The 15,738-nt window shown below is 35.5% G+C and overlaps 2 protein-coding genes across 2 annotated transcripts in view; one reads left to right on the top strand and one right to left on the bottom strand.

Annotated features, from left to right (window-relative positions):
• LOC112529413 lies at positions 1 to 5,249 on the top strand. The gene is made up of 5 exons (XM_025140685.1): positions 1 to 281; positions 456 to 544; positions 2,245 to 2,426; positions 3,323 to 3,455; positions 4,922 to 5,249. Exons 1-5 carry the CDS (start codon positions 137 to 139, stop codon positions 5,057 to 5,059), a joined length of 687 nt encoding a protein of 228 aa, XP_024996453.1. The 5' UTR covers positions 1 to 136; the 3' UTR covers positions 5,060 to 5,249.
• Positions 5,250 to 8,083: 2,834 nt separating this feature from the next.
• The window catches only part of LOC112499676 (cytochrome P450 704C1-like), a 17,161-nt gene continuing 9,506 nt past the window's right edge, over positions 8,084 to 15,738 (bottom strand). Inside the window, exons 2-6 of the mRNA XM_025102997.1 lie at positions 12,573 to 12,788; positions 12,065 to 12,355; positions 11,381 to 11,704; positions 9,696 to 9,899; positions 8,084 to 8,462 (exon numbers count right to left, since the gene is read on the bottom strand). Of these exons, the coding sequence (XP_024958765.1) occupies positions 8,277 to 8,462; positions 9,696 to 9,899; positions 11,381 to 11,704; positions 12,065 to 12,355; positions 12,573 to 12,788 (1,221 nt within the window). The 3' untranslated portion in view covers positions 8,084 to 8,276. The remainder of the gene's footprint in view (positions 8,463 to 9,695; positions 9,900 to 11,380; positions 11,705 to 12,064; positions 12,356 to 12,572; positions 12,789 to 15,738) is intronic.

Raw genomic sequence — 15,738 nt, 5'->3', positions numbered from 1 at the left:
ATACATCTAGTTTTTTCATTAAAAAAATACTATTGAAAATGAGAGTATTAACCAAAACCAACTAAGCACCGCAAGCTTAGCTAGAGAAATGGAGGCCAAAACCCCTTGAGCCAAAACCCTAAAAAGATTCAGAGAGATGGGAGGGAAAGGAAAGAAGAGAAGAGAGAAGAATTACAAAGAAGCACATGGAGTCGGAAAGAATCGATTACCTCCACCGCCGGTTCGTTCATCTCTCGATGTCATTCCCTCTAAGCTTCGCAAACTCATGTCTTATACCTCAGGTACTGATATATAACCAGATTTAGTTTTTGACTTTGTTCTATGTTTGGATGCATTGATAGGTTATATGCGTCTAATTTTGTATTCATCTGAACTTTTGTGGTTTTAGTTGCTTGTTAGGGTTCTAAAATTTGGTTATATGAATGATTATTATATCTTTACAATTGCGATGTTAGGATCTGGAAAGTTACAAGTGGATGGTGAAGAGAATAAGAGAGGCGGCGGTGGCCGTGGTGGCTCAGGTGGTGGGAATTTAATTGAAAATGTAAGTGATGTTCGTGTTGGTAGCTGTTTTTGTTCATCGATTTCTACAATTGCATAACAGAACCTCAAAAGCGTGGCTTGATTCAAAATTGAATGTTGTGATTTCACGATTAGGGATATGTGTTTGATTTCTGAAGTCAATAGAGTCGTTTTTTGGGATCGAAATTGATATGTATTGATTTGGATTTGATGGAAATGAGGACACATTCGAATCATATTTGAAAAATTAGGAATATGCTTGATTTCTAAAGTGAACAGAGTCATTTTTGAAATCCAAAATTGATTATACCTATAGGTTCGGTATTACAGGTCAATCCTAGTCCACTAGTACCAATAGGCAGCTTATGGGTCAATTTGGACTTGATGGAAACTGAAGTGTTGTTTACCAAATGCTTACCAGGTGTCACTTACCTTATCAGGTGAGTATAGATTGAGAAGGTTTTTGGTTGAAGAGTTATTTCATTGATGGGATGAGTGTGTTCTTTAATTAGGAGGGACGGGTTTGGAAAAAAACTTGGCTTTCTGCATAAAGTTTCACCATAGAAGTTTTCTGAATAAACCACTTTCTATATTACTAAGGCACTATCAAACAGTCATGTATAATTGACCGAATAAGCTGTGAGTTCTATTAAGTTCATTAAGCTGCTAACAAATAGGCCCTTACATGGTAAGTGATTACCGGGTAAAAGACGCATACCAACAATCCATTTTAATGGCCAAGAATGTTACCTGATAAGTGAAGAAAAGGTGTTGACTATTTCCGCTAAGCGCTTACCCATATGGTAAACGATCCCTAAGGCAATCATAGGATTAAAGTCAAGAGTTCACCTTAAGTAACATTTTCAAGTCCACTTTTGAGGACTATATAAAATTGAGGACGCCATTATAGTTTTAGCCACCATGGAATCATCTCAATACACTTTAAATCAACGAGATCTGGTATGAGTTGGCTCTGGAATGAACTCTGTGATAATTGGTTCTGATATGTCTCAAACCTGATGTTACAACTTGCCGTAAGAACTCCTCTTGGAATCTTCATACCTTCACTTTTGGTTGAAGAGATCATTGCCTGAAGATCCAATTGATGGCAGTACCGCCGTTGACAAATTCACATGTGATTTTACATTAACGTCCAAAAAAAGGTGTGTCGGTATTACGGGGAGGAACCCGTTTGGGTTGCCCGCTGCCTAAAGAAGAAAGATGTGGTCGAACCATGAGGAGGACCCCTTTCGTTAAAATTCAGGAATTGATCAGGTGCATCTCGGTGCATCCAGGGGTGGAGCCGGGAACTATTCTAGGAGAAGTTCGAATCCATTCCGTTAGGATTTATGCCATCCAAAGGCTCTGGATAGACGAACTAGAGGCTCTTGACAGTTGTAGATTTGTTTTCAGACTTGCTCCAAACAAAGATTTAGAAGGATTTTAATTTTCAAGATCAATGGACAATCACAACTTCAATATGACCAAAAAGTCAGAAACAGCTTCTCTACCTCTTGAGATAGAGGAAAGGTCTGTGTACATATCTATCTGCTATCTTTAGGGCCCCACGGGATTAGCCGAGTTGTGCCAAAGCCAGACACCCACGGTTACCAAAAAGAGTCATCTAGTTGGACCTTGAATTTGGTAACTTGAGGTTACATTATTTTACTTAAAAGTGAATGTATCGGATACTGAAGCGTGCTTTGCTTATTTTGTTTGCAGAAACTTTCTACAAAGGATAAATCTGATTCTGTAGCTTCTGGGTCCAAGACGGAAGATGCCAATGACCAATATATGGATACGGAAAAGAAAAAGAAGAAAAGGAAAAGGAAGCAGGTAGATGACCTTCGGTTTGAGGGTGAATTAGGTCCAGTTGGTTCAAAAAGGAAGGAACGCAAGAAAAAGTACGGTTTCATTATTTTATAATACGATTTTCTTCTATTCTACATGCTCCTTTTTTGCGGGTCTTAGTATTTATTTCTCAAATATCTCGATCATTAAAGCTCTAGCTATTTGATTACTCCCTCTATCCCAAAATGAATGTTCACAATGAAAAAGTCACAGTTTTAGAAACGTGTAGTTATTACACTTTCTAATCAACTAAATGACAATTTTACCCTTAATAATAGAGAATTTTAAATATCTCCAACTCATAGTCAAGGGTAGCACCGGAAAGTAGACACTTAAGGGCCATCTACCAACTTCTTACCGGGTAAGCGCTTGCTGTTAAAGAGTCAATACTCCCACTTACCTTATGAGGCAACATTTATTGCCACCAAATTGGATTGATGGTAAGCATTTATAACCCGGTAAGCTCTTACTAGGTAAGAGTCATCACCCTCCCTTACCGGTTAAGACACTCGACCATTGCCTTCCCTTCTACCGGGTAAGATTCTCCATCATTGTTATGTTCATCTAGTAAGGTAATAGAACCGGCAAGCGCTTACCAAGGCAAGTGTTTAGCAAACGGCCCCTTACTTTTGAAGTGGACACTTATCTGCGGACAAATTAAAAATAGAATCGTGAACACTTATTTTCGCACTTGTTAGACTCCATACTATGGTGGCATCTATATAGTCAGGATGTTCTCCTTTGTTGAAATGGATTTTTTAGAAAACCAAACGAACCCAATATATTCGACACCTTAGATACAGGTACGCAGATCTTGCCTCTACCCTTTGCAAAAGAGGTTGCTTTGTGATTCAAACCCGACCTTCTTGTCAAAAAGGAATAGCCTTGTTGCTTCAAGATTCTTTCGTATAAATTATGTCTTCATTAACACTCTGAGTAATCCGTGCAGACTTCTGGAAGAAAGGAAAAAGAAACATAAGAAGGTGAAAGTAGAAGACGACGGTTTGAACTTTCCTGGTCGTGAAGAGATTAAATTTGGAGAAGTTGTCCAAGCTCCACCAAAATTGGTCAATATTCCCAAGGTTAGCTTTTCTATTCTTTGATTCAGTTTATCTGTTCACAAGGACCAGACTGCTCAGTCTAGACCAGACCATGACGTCATTATGCCGGACCAGGCCAAACCGCCAGTCCTTGATCGGTCCAAATTTTTTTAGACGATCGATCCCAGACCGGCCTTTTTAGGTCGGATAAAGCTCGGATTGGATAAAAGATTTGGACCGAACCGGACAACATTCAGACTCACTCACTCTTTTTTTTAAATCTGAAATACCTTAAAGAATTAAGGGGTGTTTGAGATTGCTTATTTGAAACAACTATGATTTTCTACAAAAGCAATTATCAACTTATTATAAGTCAGGAGGGTTTAACTTCTTCAAAAACTTCTTATTACCGGTTTGACACCGGTATAAGTTGTTTATCCAAAAACTCAAAAGTGCTTATTACCGGTACCACACCGGAATAAGTAAATAAGTCGTTTTTATAAGCAATCCCAAGCACCCCCTTAATAAATGCAAGAGTAAGTTACGATTTTCGTCCCTGTGGTTTGTTACTAATTTCAATTTTCATCCCTTTGGTTTGCACTTTATTGCTATTTTCATTCCTGGATTAATTCCTACCTTTAAGTACAAGGAAGCGAAGGGACCAAAAGAGTGAAGAATTGTAAACTACAAGGACCAGACCAACAATAAATTGTAAATGATAAGGATGAAAATAGCAATAAATTACAAACCACACGGACGAAAACTGCAATTTCTAAACCTCAAGGACAAAAAATGAATTTTTAAACAAACCACAGGGATGAAAATCGTAATTTACTCTTAACGTTAATACAATCAGCATAAATACATATCTTATAAAATTAAAACATAATTTAACAACCAATACTGAATATTTATAAATTTTATAGCAATTTCATATTTTGTAATTTTTTTTGGGTGCAAATTGCATTAAAAATTAACGTACTCTAACTTGATTCATATTTTGTATAACATATTTTCAAAACTTTCATTTTGGTATCTAAGGTGTAAAGTTTTGAACATTCAAGTACTGGTTCCCAGTTAAACATGTTGAAGCATTAACTGGTTAGATTAAGATATCCATGTCAGTAAATAATATTGAGTTGGATATCACATCAATCACCACATCAGCATGATAACCAGTTAAAGTACCAAATGAAAGTTTTGAAAGTACGTTATTCGAAATAAGAATCAATTTAAAGTACGTTGTTTTTTCATACAATTTGCCTTTTTTTTTTTCTTCATATGCTTTCATTTTTATAAATCTATAAGAGAAAATTCAAGTATATTTCCATGTGTTTTTTATTAATTTATTTTTAGCATGTTTCTATAATTTTATTAATAATTTAGTAAATTATTATAAAAATTAAATATCGTACCAACCGGACCAGATCGTCGTTTGTTCATCCATTTCGTTCCGCTTTGCATTTCTTTCGTGATCCAAATTGAAATTCTTCTTCTATGGTTTGTAGCGATTCGGGTCTTCAGTAAACGCGTCTCAGGAGAGGATACGATTGAGAGCCATTGAGGCCTATAGGGATCAAAAGAAATGGGCGTCGAGACCCGGACTCCACCTTCCGACAACAGACATAACACCGCCATCGTTATAGTGTTTCCCATGACGGTATTTGCCGTATCCCTAATAGTTGATGGCAAGCGCAGCTTGTACTAGACGAAAACGTTACCATGAGATAGAAAATAGATCATTTTTCCATGTTATCTTCCAAGTAAGAATATACCCTAAACCTACATTTTTGTGTATTTGTTGATGAGAATTATGAAATATTCCCAGTTACTTTCCTTGGTTTTATTTCAAATGCTACTTCATTTGATCCTAAAATTAACCTTTGAAAACGGTGTCTGATTGGTTTGAGCTTGACTCTAAAGGTAAAAAGTACAATGAGGTCTCAGGTTTAAATCCAAGGAGGAATAAAAATCCCCTTATGGTCATGGAGGTTCAAATGCGGCAACTCCGGGCTATCTGCAAAACAGGTGGTCGTCCTGGAATTAGTTGGCTCGTATAGCGGATTGGATATTTAATAAAAAAAAATTAACCTTTGAATTGGAATGAAGAATAAAATATGAGAAGAAAAAGATACAAATTGGCATGCAATTGTATTGAAGTTATACCGGTCCTCGCAGCTTTAACCTAGCGAGTATGTTATACGACCACATCGTATTTACTTGTTCGCTTCGTGTGTTTGGTATGCAAATGGAACTATACCGTTTTGGACCGATGATAATGAGGTAGGTGGGTGATAGAATTTAGGTACTGGATTGAGACTTGCCTCATTGGAGAACTCGGTGTACTTGCCTCGATCGGGCTCGGTATTTCCCGCAAAACCGGAGACTAGAGATGGGGACAGAGCCGAGGCCGGATAACGTGATCTCCAACCCGTCGCGTCCACGTATATTAAATGTATTATTTATAGAGAATTAGATTTAGTATATTTTAGATTTAAAAAGAGTATTTTGACATTTTTCTTATATACATTTCGTACTTGTCTTACTTTTTTTTAGATAAAAAACATGGAGAGCCTAAAACATTTGATCAAACAATTACGTATGATGTTGTAATTTTGTTCACTTGAATATTTGATACTTCATAAAAGCAAAATTTTGGAAATGAGTGAGATTTAAACATGGATCATTATTGATCGAGTGTGTTGGTTAACGCATGATTTAAAATATCTCAGATAAATGAGAAAAAAAAAATCTCTGATTCCCGTTGGGGACGGGAACGGCGATGTGGTCATAATTCCCATCAGGTATGGGAGGAAGATTAGGATGGGGATGAGATTAGGGTCCCTGCCTCATTCCCATGCCTAAATAGAATTGTAGAAGGTTTTAGGGTTTTAATATAACTTGGGTAATTTGGTAATCTACCAATCTAGTCTCGCTTTTTCTGTTTTTTTGTTTTGCTTATCCGATGGATCGAAAAAAGGCATTTGTCTCACTCAAGTTCAGTATCATGTCTTGTCCAAACCTAGGACAAGAAGTTTTTGTACTGTCATATCGTGTGTATCAAACATCTTGAATCTGAGTCCGTGGATGGATGTTACAACCATTATCAACAATTATAGGGTTCTATGGTCGGTATGTGATAATCTCGTAGTTCTTTTTGCGGGTGGATTGTGGGGTCGGTCCATGGATCGTGTAAAGCAATCAAGATCGATAAGCCAATGAGTCCATTGTGTAATTAGAAATACATTGTGGGTGCTATGTACAATGATATAAGAAACCATAGCCAACTCAACTCAACTAGTAAATAAAGGTCGGGTTCCTGGGGCTCATCCCCATAGGTCGTAAGTTGAATTTTCGGAGAGCGATTGAGGATTTCTCTAGCTGTTATTTTTCAAATCTTGAGGGCTAAGGGGCTGTTTACTTTCAACTTAATTAGGCTTATTGGTTTATTTGGTTTATTCGCACAACTCATTTGGGTTGTTTACTTACGGCTTAATCGCACAGAACATAGCTTAATCGTACAGATAGAAATGGTGTGTTGTCCCCATTCAACCACAAAAATGACACCCTTACCCCTTATTTAAAGCACCGCCTCCTTCCCATATGAGACACCCATCTTCGGCCTCTTTACGAACTTTTGTTTTGATGTTCAAATAATTAATATTGGGGGGTAAATCGGTCATTTATGTTATTTAGTCTGTTGGTTCAGATAAAAAAGTAAACAACAACACTCATTTATCTAGACAAACAAATTTATCCGGACATGACTTAATACAAAAATTTGGTAAACAGTCCCTAACTCAGCTAACTAGTTAATAAATGTTGGGCTTTGGGGTTCATCCCCAGAGGTCGTAACTTGAGTAGAGATGAAAATCTTACTTGTTCCGGTGGGTGGGTAATGGAGCGGAGACAAGATTTATTTTCATTCCTAAAGCGGGGTCGGGGATGACATTACGCCCCTCTAATCCGACCCCGATAAATTTTCTTTGTTTTCTTTGATATATGTATATAATATGTATATAAATAAATATATATGTATCCATATATGTATACATTCATCATTAGACTTGGGATCATGTGAGATCAAGGGTTTTTCGTGAGACTCGTAAGACCAATTCTCAACCCTTGGATTAGATCTACAATCTGAACATTTATAATCACAAAATTGCCACGAGACTTCTCAATAATCACAAAATTGCCATCATGTAACTTTAAAACAATTAGATCATTAGCTTATAAAATTGATCAATGAACATAAATTGGTCTTACGGGTCTCACGAAAAACCCTTGGTCTCACGTGAACCCAACCCTTTATCATTAAAGGATAAATATATTTGATTTTTTTTAATATTGGTAATTAATGTAGTGACGATTCATTATAATTATAATTTTAAAATACATTGTCTGTTACTAAATCGGGTACCCAATGGTTCCCCAACCCACAGGGGATTATTTCCCCCCGAACCTCTCAAGGATTAGTCGGGCGTGGGCGGGGGCGGGGATTAAACGAGGTCAGGGACAGGGGATGCATTGCCCCCTCTAAACCCGCCCTGTTTCCATCCCTAAACTTGACTCTTCTGAAGGAGACTACCGAGGAGTTTTCTGGTTGTTATTTTCAGGCCTACGGGATTAATCAAGGTACACTCGAGCGGATCTCGTACTTATTAAAAGAAACAAACGAACAAGGATTGCATAATCGAACGGAACCGAAAGCATTCTAAACAAACTTCACACCGAATGCAAAGTTATGTACACATACGAAGTTGTCGTCTATTTATTATAATTAACACAAATTTACCATTACAAGCATACGATACGTTTGCTCGTAGATGTACACGATAGTTTTAAGTTGAAGGGTAGATATTACCCGCGTTTGTTGAAAACACGAACATGTAGTCCACCATCGATATGGAGATTAAGCATCGTTTTGTAGTTTGCAGTTTTGTTTTCGTCGCTCAGCTTGAAAACGAAACAACCTAACAAGACGGAAGCGAAGATCTTCATTTGCCTATACGCGAATTCCCGACCCAAACAAATTCTTTGCCCGGCCTATGTTTTATATCAAAAAAAACGAAAATGAAATCGTGTCAAAACCATACTCCAAACAATAAAGTATAACTAGACTACCTGTTTTGCTTTTGCGGGTAATCCGGAATCACCACATTTGAACCTCCGTGACCACAGGGGGATTTTTATTCCTCCTTGAATATGAACCTAGGACCTCCAGACACTTTTGACCTTTGGAGCTGAAGGTCAAACCAATCAGGCACAACCCTTGTGGGGTTTTTTTTTTCTCTCCAACAGATATGGTAAAACGAAGAAATGAAGAGAGAAAATGTAGAAATCTCTAAAACTTAATATTGAGGATATAGGTATATTACGTTTTTTTTATTAACCTGGATATCCAACCGCTATGCGAGCCACCTAATCCCAGGGTGACTATGTTTAAAAAGTGTAACGGGATGATGATGTTATAAAATAATATAAATTAATATTGGAATTGATAAAATATAGTAACTGTTTGGAGTTGGATAATTTTTTTGTAGAAATTTTAATAAAATGATCGCATAGCTGTTGAAGATCTTTACAAAACCAGATTTGAAAAATTACAGCATAGTCTCTTTACCCTTACCCTTCAGGATAGAGGTAAGGTCTACGTATATCTTAGACACTGTTTAATAGTTGTTGAATAGCTTGGTGCAGAAAGATTAAATGATCAGAATGATTAAGAGTCTCCCATGATATAGTGCAAAACGAAATGTAACTGTTCAGTAATTGTTTACAATGAAATTAGGGTGCTGAATGGTTAATGGAGGTCCATGATACAAAATCATTCAAAGGGTTTTAGAACCATTAGGAGACAGATTTTTTGTTGTCAAACAAGATTCACCTCTTAGCGATTCAAATATTGCATCTTAATGAAACTATCAAGAGGTAAACAAACAACCCCTTATCCTCCCTACACCCTACCTCCTACCATTCCGTTTTTTTAGATACTTATGTAATTTTTATTTAGTGTAAATGTGACCACTTTGATTTCATAAAGCATCAACCCTTGAGAGATTACCAAAGCGCCTTCGGCCTAGCGGTATCGTAGCCCTTGGTTTCCTAGGAGGTCAAGGGTTCAAACTTCACCAAAGGTGAGGAGGGTGTGTGAGTTTATTTGTTGCATTTTCCGTATATAAATATTATATACTTCAAAAAAAAAAAAAAAAACCCTTGAGAGCTTAATGATTAAGACAAAAAGGAAATGGAGGATATGGTATATAGTGTGCTACTAACCTGAAAAGTTGTAAATTTGAAGGGGCTTTCCGGCCGAAAACAACCATTTTCATCGATCCATCGTTCGGGTTTAAAGTCTTCGGCATCATCACCCCATATGAACTTCATCCTTCCCATCGCGTAAGGCTGATACGACATCATATCACCTCCCTTTACATCATAACCATCCGGTAGAACGTCATCCGCACAACATATCTTTGCGTCCTACATAATTTAACATACAATCACTCATCGGGGACCTGTGTCCTTAAGGGTATGGTTGCTTGTGAAACTTATTGTAACGTTTTATATAGGACACACAATTTTTTGGTGCTGTAAACTTGATATCTATAATATAGTCTATGAGAACATTTAGACATATTTGACATTCTATATGTTGGAGTCTCATATGGGCTAGACTTTGACCGTTTTTTCTCTATGTATATTGGAACTTTCCTTTTCTCCTTAAGGGCTCTTTTGGAGAGTAAATTTGAGGGTTTCACATATTCTCATATGGTATCAAAGTCAAAGTCTACCACTCCAGAAAGTCGAAAATCTAAGGCAATCTATACTAGTTAGCTCCCGACCCATCTAGCTCCGTTCTCAATAGTCAGGGACAATTTGTGAGCGTCTAGCCTTCGTTAGTGGGGGTGTGTTCGAGTCCCACATCAGCCAGACTTGGACCATTTCTTCTTCTTCTTCTCTCTCTCTCTCTCTCTCTCTCTCTCTCTTTTTTTATATATATATATATATATATATATATGTGTGTGTGTGTGTGTGTGTGTATGTTAGAACCTCCCTTCTTTCTTTAAGAGCTCTTTTGGAAAGTAGATATGGGGGTTTCACATATTCTTAAATGGTATCAAAGTCAAAGTCTACCACTCTTAAGACTTGACATTTTAGGACAATCTAGACTCATCTAGCCCCCCCCCCCCCCAAATCTAACTTTCCTCCTCTTGACTGTTCTGTACAATCTGTCCTCATCTAGCCTCCATTGGTGGGGGCGTGTTGGAGTCCCACATTGGCTAGACTTTGAGATTTCTCTATATGCGTTAGAAAATGTCTCCTTGAGGGATCTTTTGAAAGAGTAACTACGAGGGTTCCACAAATTCACTACAACAAAATTTGTTTTATTGGACACTTAAAAATACCTCAGGGTCCTAATAAAAATGCTTTATAGGACCAAGCCAAAAAGCGTATTATCTAAAAGTGATAGCATAAGTTTTTAATTTAAAATAAAGTGTCATATTAACTATTTTATACATAGCATTTTTAGGCCTTTTAACAAGTTTTTAAAATAAAATGTTGTATTAGCTAATTTATACATCATTATTTAAAAAAAAATGTCCTATAAACACAAGTGTCCTATAAAAAGATGGTTACAGGACACTTCTCAAAAACATATATAAAATAGCTAATACAACACTTTATTTCAAAAACATCCTAAAAACGCCTTTTGTTAAAACGCCTTAAAGCGTCCCATATATAAAAACCTATCGTAACGCTTTTAGATAAGACGTTTTACAGTTTAGTCCTATAAACTTAAGTTCTACAAAGCATTCTATTAGGATGCTTAGACATTCTAGGTATCGTATAAATCCAATATATCTTATGGTGGTGATCTTCGCACTATAAAGCCGGTTTTTTGTATCGCCCCCGGTACCAACTATGCTACGCCGTGCTTAAAATACGAGAAAATTACATACCACGGGAACCGCGGGAAAGAGTCGGAGAGTTTCGGTCAGAGCTGCATGAAGATAATGCATCTTTTCTAGGGCTTCTTCAGTCACCATGACTGCAAAATCAGCAACATCTGTGACACCTTCTTTCTTGTTTGTTGCTTCTTTGATTTCTTGTGCAACTTTGAGTTGAATTTGTGGGTGTTTGCAAAGCATGTAAATGAACCAAGACATGGTAGCAGATGTTGTGTCTTTTCCAGCAATTATGAAGTTCAGGATTATGTCTCGTAAATACTTCGGATCCGTGTCGTTGATTTGCAGAAACCTCGATAGAATGTCTTCTTTCTTCAACTGCAATTTTCGTTATCGAAGGTTCAAAGGGAGGATCAAACGAGAACAGGATCAAAATGAGAATACATGAGAATGATCAAATTTACATGTGATATTATACTTAAATCACATGTGAATTTGTATTGGTAATCACATGTGATTATGGAAGACTCGGGCTGCGACCCCAAGGATGTGCAGAAGACTTGGCCCGCAACCAAAGTGCAGCTGTTTGAAATGTGTGCAATCGGGTACAGTGGGACCGACTTTAGATAAAATACGAGGGTGCGAGAAAAACTACGTCCGTCAAAATGGTAAAAACACAGGAAATACTACGAGTTAAACCGTAGATTTTTTGATTTCGGGAAGAGAGTATCAACTTACCGCAAGATCGTCGGGTGTCTTGTGCATTTGTTCGGTTTTGGTCCGAATGAGCTTATATACGAACTCATCGATAACTTTAATACTTTCTTTTAACCTCGCTTCCGATCCAATATTCAAAAACTTCTTGATCTTCCACGTTACATCGACGTATCTTTTGAGTGTCATTGCACTTGCATCATCGAAAGCGTTGCTAAATCTAACACCTTCTTCGTTTGAACCACACATGCTATCGAGATCAATCCCGAAAGCAACTTTAAATATCGAATCCAACGTCGCTTTCGTGAACAAGTCCTGTGATATAACCCAAACGCCAATAATCAAAACCCAGTTAATCAAACAAACCCAGTATATCCCAGTCGAAAATAGGATTTTGAGACGTACATAGTTTGACCTCTACCCCAAAAAGTAAAGCGGTTTTTTATAAGAGTGTGAGCAAACAGGGAGCATGAATTATTAAAACACAGTTACCGTGGGGTAAACAAAAAGTTAGTGACGGAAAGGCATTTACGTTTATGTTGAGAATTTGTCCGTTATCTGCTGCTTTGGACAACATACGTGCAAGTTTTACGGCATTTTTTCTGAAGATTACGCTGCTAAAATCTCTCAAGACTTTCGTAGAGAACTCGTAACTCGAGACCTTCCTCTGTTGTCGCCACTTATCGCCATCGACCGTGAATATCCCGTCACCTAGAAGATCCTTAAGAATGTTGTGCGTGTACATTCCCTGCAAAATTAGTTGTAATTTATATGATACTGCCTCTGAAAACCGTCTAACGATCCGTTAAATGTAAAATATTTGCAAATTTGATCATAAAGTATTGTGATTTTTATGTGATGAAAGGACCAGATTTATCTATCTTGTTGGAATAGGAGGGCCATATATAGCAATATCCCAAACAATTATATTTCGTTTTGTACTATATATCATGAGAGTCTCTTTAATTATTCTGTACTAAATCATTCAGCAACTGACAAACAACCCCTTTAGGCTCCTTTTTAAAGGTCACCGGTTCAAACTCTTCCAAGACTACATGGATTTTTTTTTTGGTTATTGTATTCATGGGATTAGTCCACATGTGTGCAAGCTACCTGGACTTCCACGGTTAACAAAAGAATGATATCTCGTTGGTTTAATATTTGACATTTAAGTTATAAACCGCTTGATATTAATGTTATGTGTAGAGATAGAAATTTACCCGTAAAAGCGGGTATTGGACCATAACGGAGTGGAGACGGGGATTTATTTTCATACCCAAAGCGAGGTCGGGGATGGCATACCCGCCTTTAATCCAACCCGATCAATTTTTTAATATATGTATATATGTGTGTGTGCATGTGTGTGTGTGTGTGTATATATATATATAGGGGAGCGATCAAATGAAAACCACTCAATTTGTAAAAACCGTAAAAACCTCATTCCATCAATCATAATTTTTTATTTTGTTCATTTTTTTGTAATTATAAGAGGTTGATTAATCATTTTTATTGTGGAGGATGTTAATCATGAATATTATCATCTTCATTATTTTAATTTTAGAGAAATACATGAAACAGTTTCATTAAAATTTTATAACCATATATGAAAGAACTTCATCAAAAAAAGTATTATATGAAACAATTTCACAAGATTAAACAATTTCATGAAAAAATTTCATAAAATTACGACGGATGAGAGTAGTTTTTACGGTTTTTACAAATTGGAGTGGTTTTCATTTGATCGTTCATATATACATATATATATATATATATATATATATACACTAGAAGGGTACTCGCACAAAACAGCGAAATACATCTTGATTTTAATGTTTCGTTTTATATTTTGGGTCTATCAATGTTATAATGTGATTTTATGTGGTTTTACGAAAATAAAATGTTTTTATTTTTGAATGAAATATAAATTTGAAAATATCATAAAATTTTGATAAAAATAAGCGATATTAGTATCAAATTAACTATTTAAAAGTTTTTTTTTGTGTAATTTCATTACTTAAAATTTTTATTATGATTTAATTGAATTTTAAGAACGAACTAATTTATTTTTAGTTTAATAATATAATTTATCTAAGATAATAATAATTAAGTATTCTGTTAAAACTCAATGATTATCATAATTATATTTTAGATATTTTATAATTACAAATGAGATGTTTATCCTCTAAGATTATGTTTATCTGCAGTTAGTTACACGAATTCAAACATGAAGCTTTAATAAGTTGTACTTACGCATACTTTACTTGTAATCTTGAATTTTAAGTAATATGCATCAATAAACAGTAATTCATGCATAAAAAATAGTTTTTAAGAGTTTTTATTAAATGCTTTATAATATAGTATAGATAGTATGTGTGTTTGTGTTTAAATAAATAAATATGTATACATTTATTATTAATTGATAAATTATATTTGATTTTCATTATGGGTAATTAATATAGTGACAATTTATTAGAATTTTAATTAAGACAAGGTAGCGTACGGGGGCTTAAATAGGGTCGGGGATACATTACCTAAAACGCCACTGTTTCCATCCCTACTTACGCGTCATGTGAAAGAGTATTTAATAGTACCTTACGGGTCTCTCGTCGCTTTATAGTGTAGTATTGTCTTGGATCATTTTGATGAAAGTACGATGTATTTAATGAAGTTAGATGGGAACAAGATACGTGATTAGATCGACCAAGCGTACGTTCTCAGTTGAAGATAAAATAATGTCTTCGATGTAATTAAGTGAACATATTATAACTTTGTAAATAAAAATAATATAGATAAAAGGATTAGTTTCACGTGAGATCAGTTTGTTTTCATAAGACCCGTGAAACCACTCTTTTATGAAACTTTACGGCGAAATACTGTGAATATAAAAAAATTTTCAAACCTTCACAACGGAAACGCTATGAAGGTTACCTTCACAGTGTTTTGCTACGAAAAAAATGGTTTCACATGTCTTATGAAAACAGGTTGGTCTCACGTGAAATCAATTATATATATATATATATACACACACACACACACATATACATATATATACATATAGATACATAAGGTTGGGTTCACGTGAGACCAATAGTTTTTTGTGAGACTCGTAAGACCAATTTATGTTCATTGATCAAAATTTTAAGTTAATGATCTAATGGTCTAAATTGCACGGTGACAATTTTGTGATTATTGAGAAGTCTCGTGGCGTTTATAAATGTTCAGATTGTCAGATTATAAATCTAATCCAAAGATTGAGAATTGATCTTACGGGTCTCACGAAAAACCATTGGTCTCACATGATCTCAAGTCTAGATACATACACATATACATATACGTATACATATATATACACATATACGAATACATATATCTATACTATCTTATTAAGCAAATTTATCAAAAGTCTTAAAGTCTTAAAATTTTAAATGACCAAGATACCCTTTTCACTTTTTTACTTTTTCACCTCTTCTTCTCCTCACATACACTCACCCCCTCACATTGTTTTTTTAAAAATTATAATTTTAAATTTACATTTTATATCCCTATAATTAGTTAATTAATTACTTTACGTCCTTTACTTTTAAATTTTTCATTTTAAATTTTTATCAAATTAACATACATAATCGTATACCAAATAAAACATGTTTAAAAATACATTTTTATTTTAACAAGTTACACCATTATAATCGTCTCGTTAA

The sequence above is a fragment of the Cynara cardunculus genome, assembly GCF_001531365.2.
Source record: "Cynara cardunculus var. scolymus isolate 2C chromosome LG 16, CcrdV1, whole genome shotgun sequence".
Taxonomy (NCBI): domain Eukaryota; kingdom Viridiplantae; phylum Streptophyta; class Magnoliopsida; order Asterales; family Asteraceae; genus Cynara; species Cynara cardunculus.
The sequence above is the reverse complement of the archived record's forward strand: the minus strand, read 5'-3'. Positions and strand labels throughout refer to the sequence as shown.

Bases quoted from the DNA above. Each gene is read 5' to 3' on its own strand.
- LOC112529413 (XM_025140685.1), top strand. From the start codon at position 137: ATGGGAGGGAAAGGAAAGAAGAGAAGAGAGAAGAATTACAAAGAAGCA. The intron at 2,427-3,322 runs GTACGGTTTCAT...TAATCCGTGCAG, and splicing joins AGGAAGGAACGCAAGAAAAA to ACTTCTGGAAGAAAGGAAAA. The intron at 3,456-4,921 runs GTTAGCTTTTCT...TATGGTTTGTAG, and splicing joins AATTGGTCAATATTCCCAAG to CGATTCGGGTCTTCAGTAAA.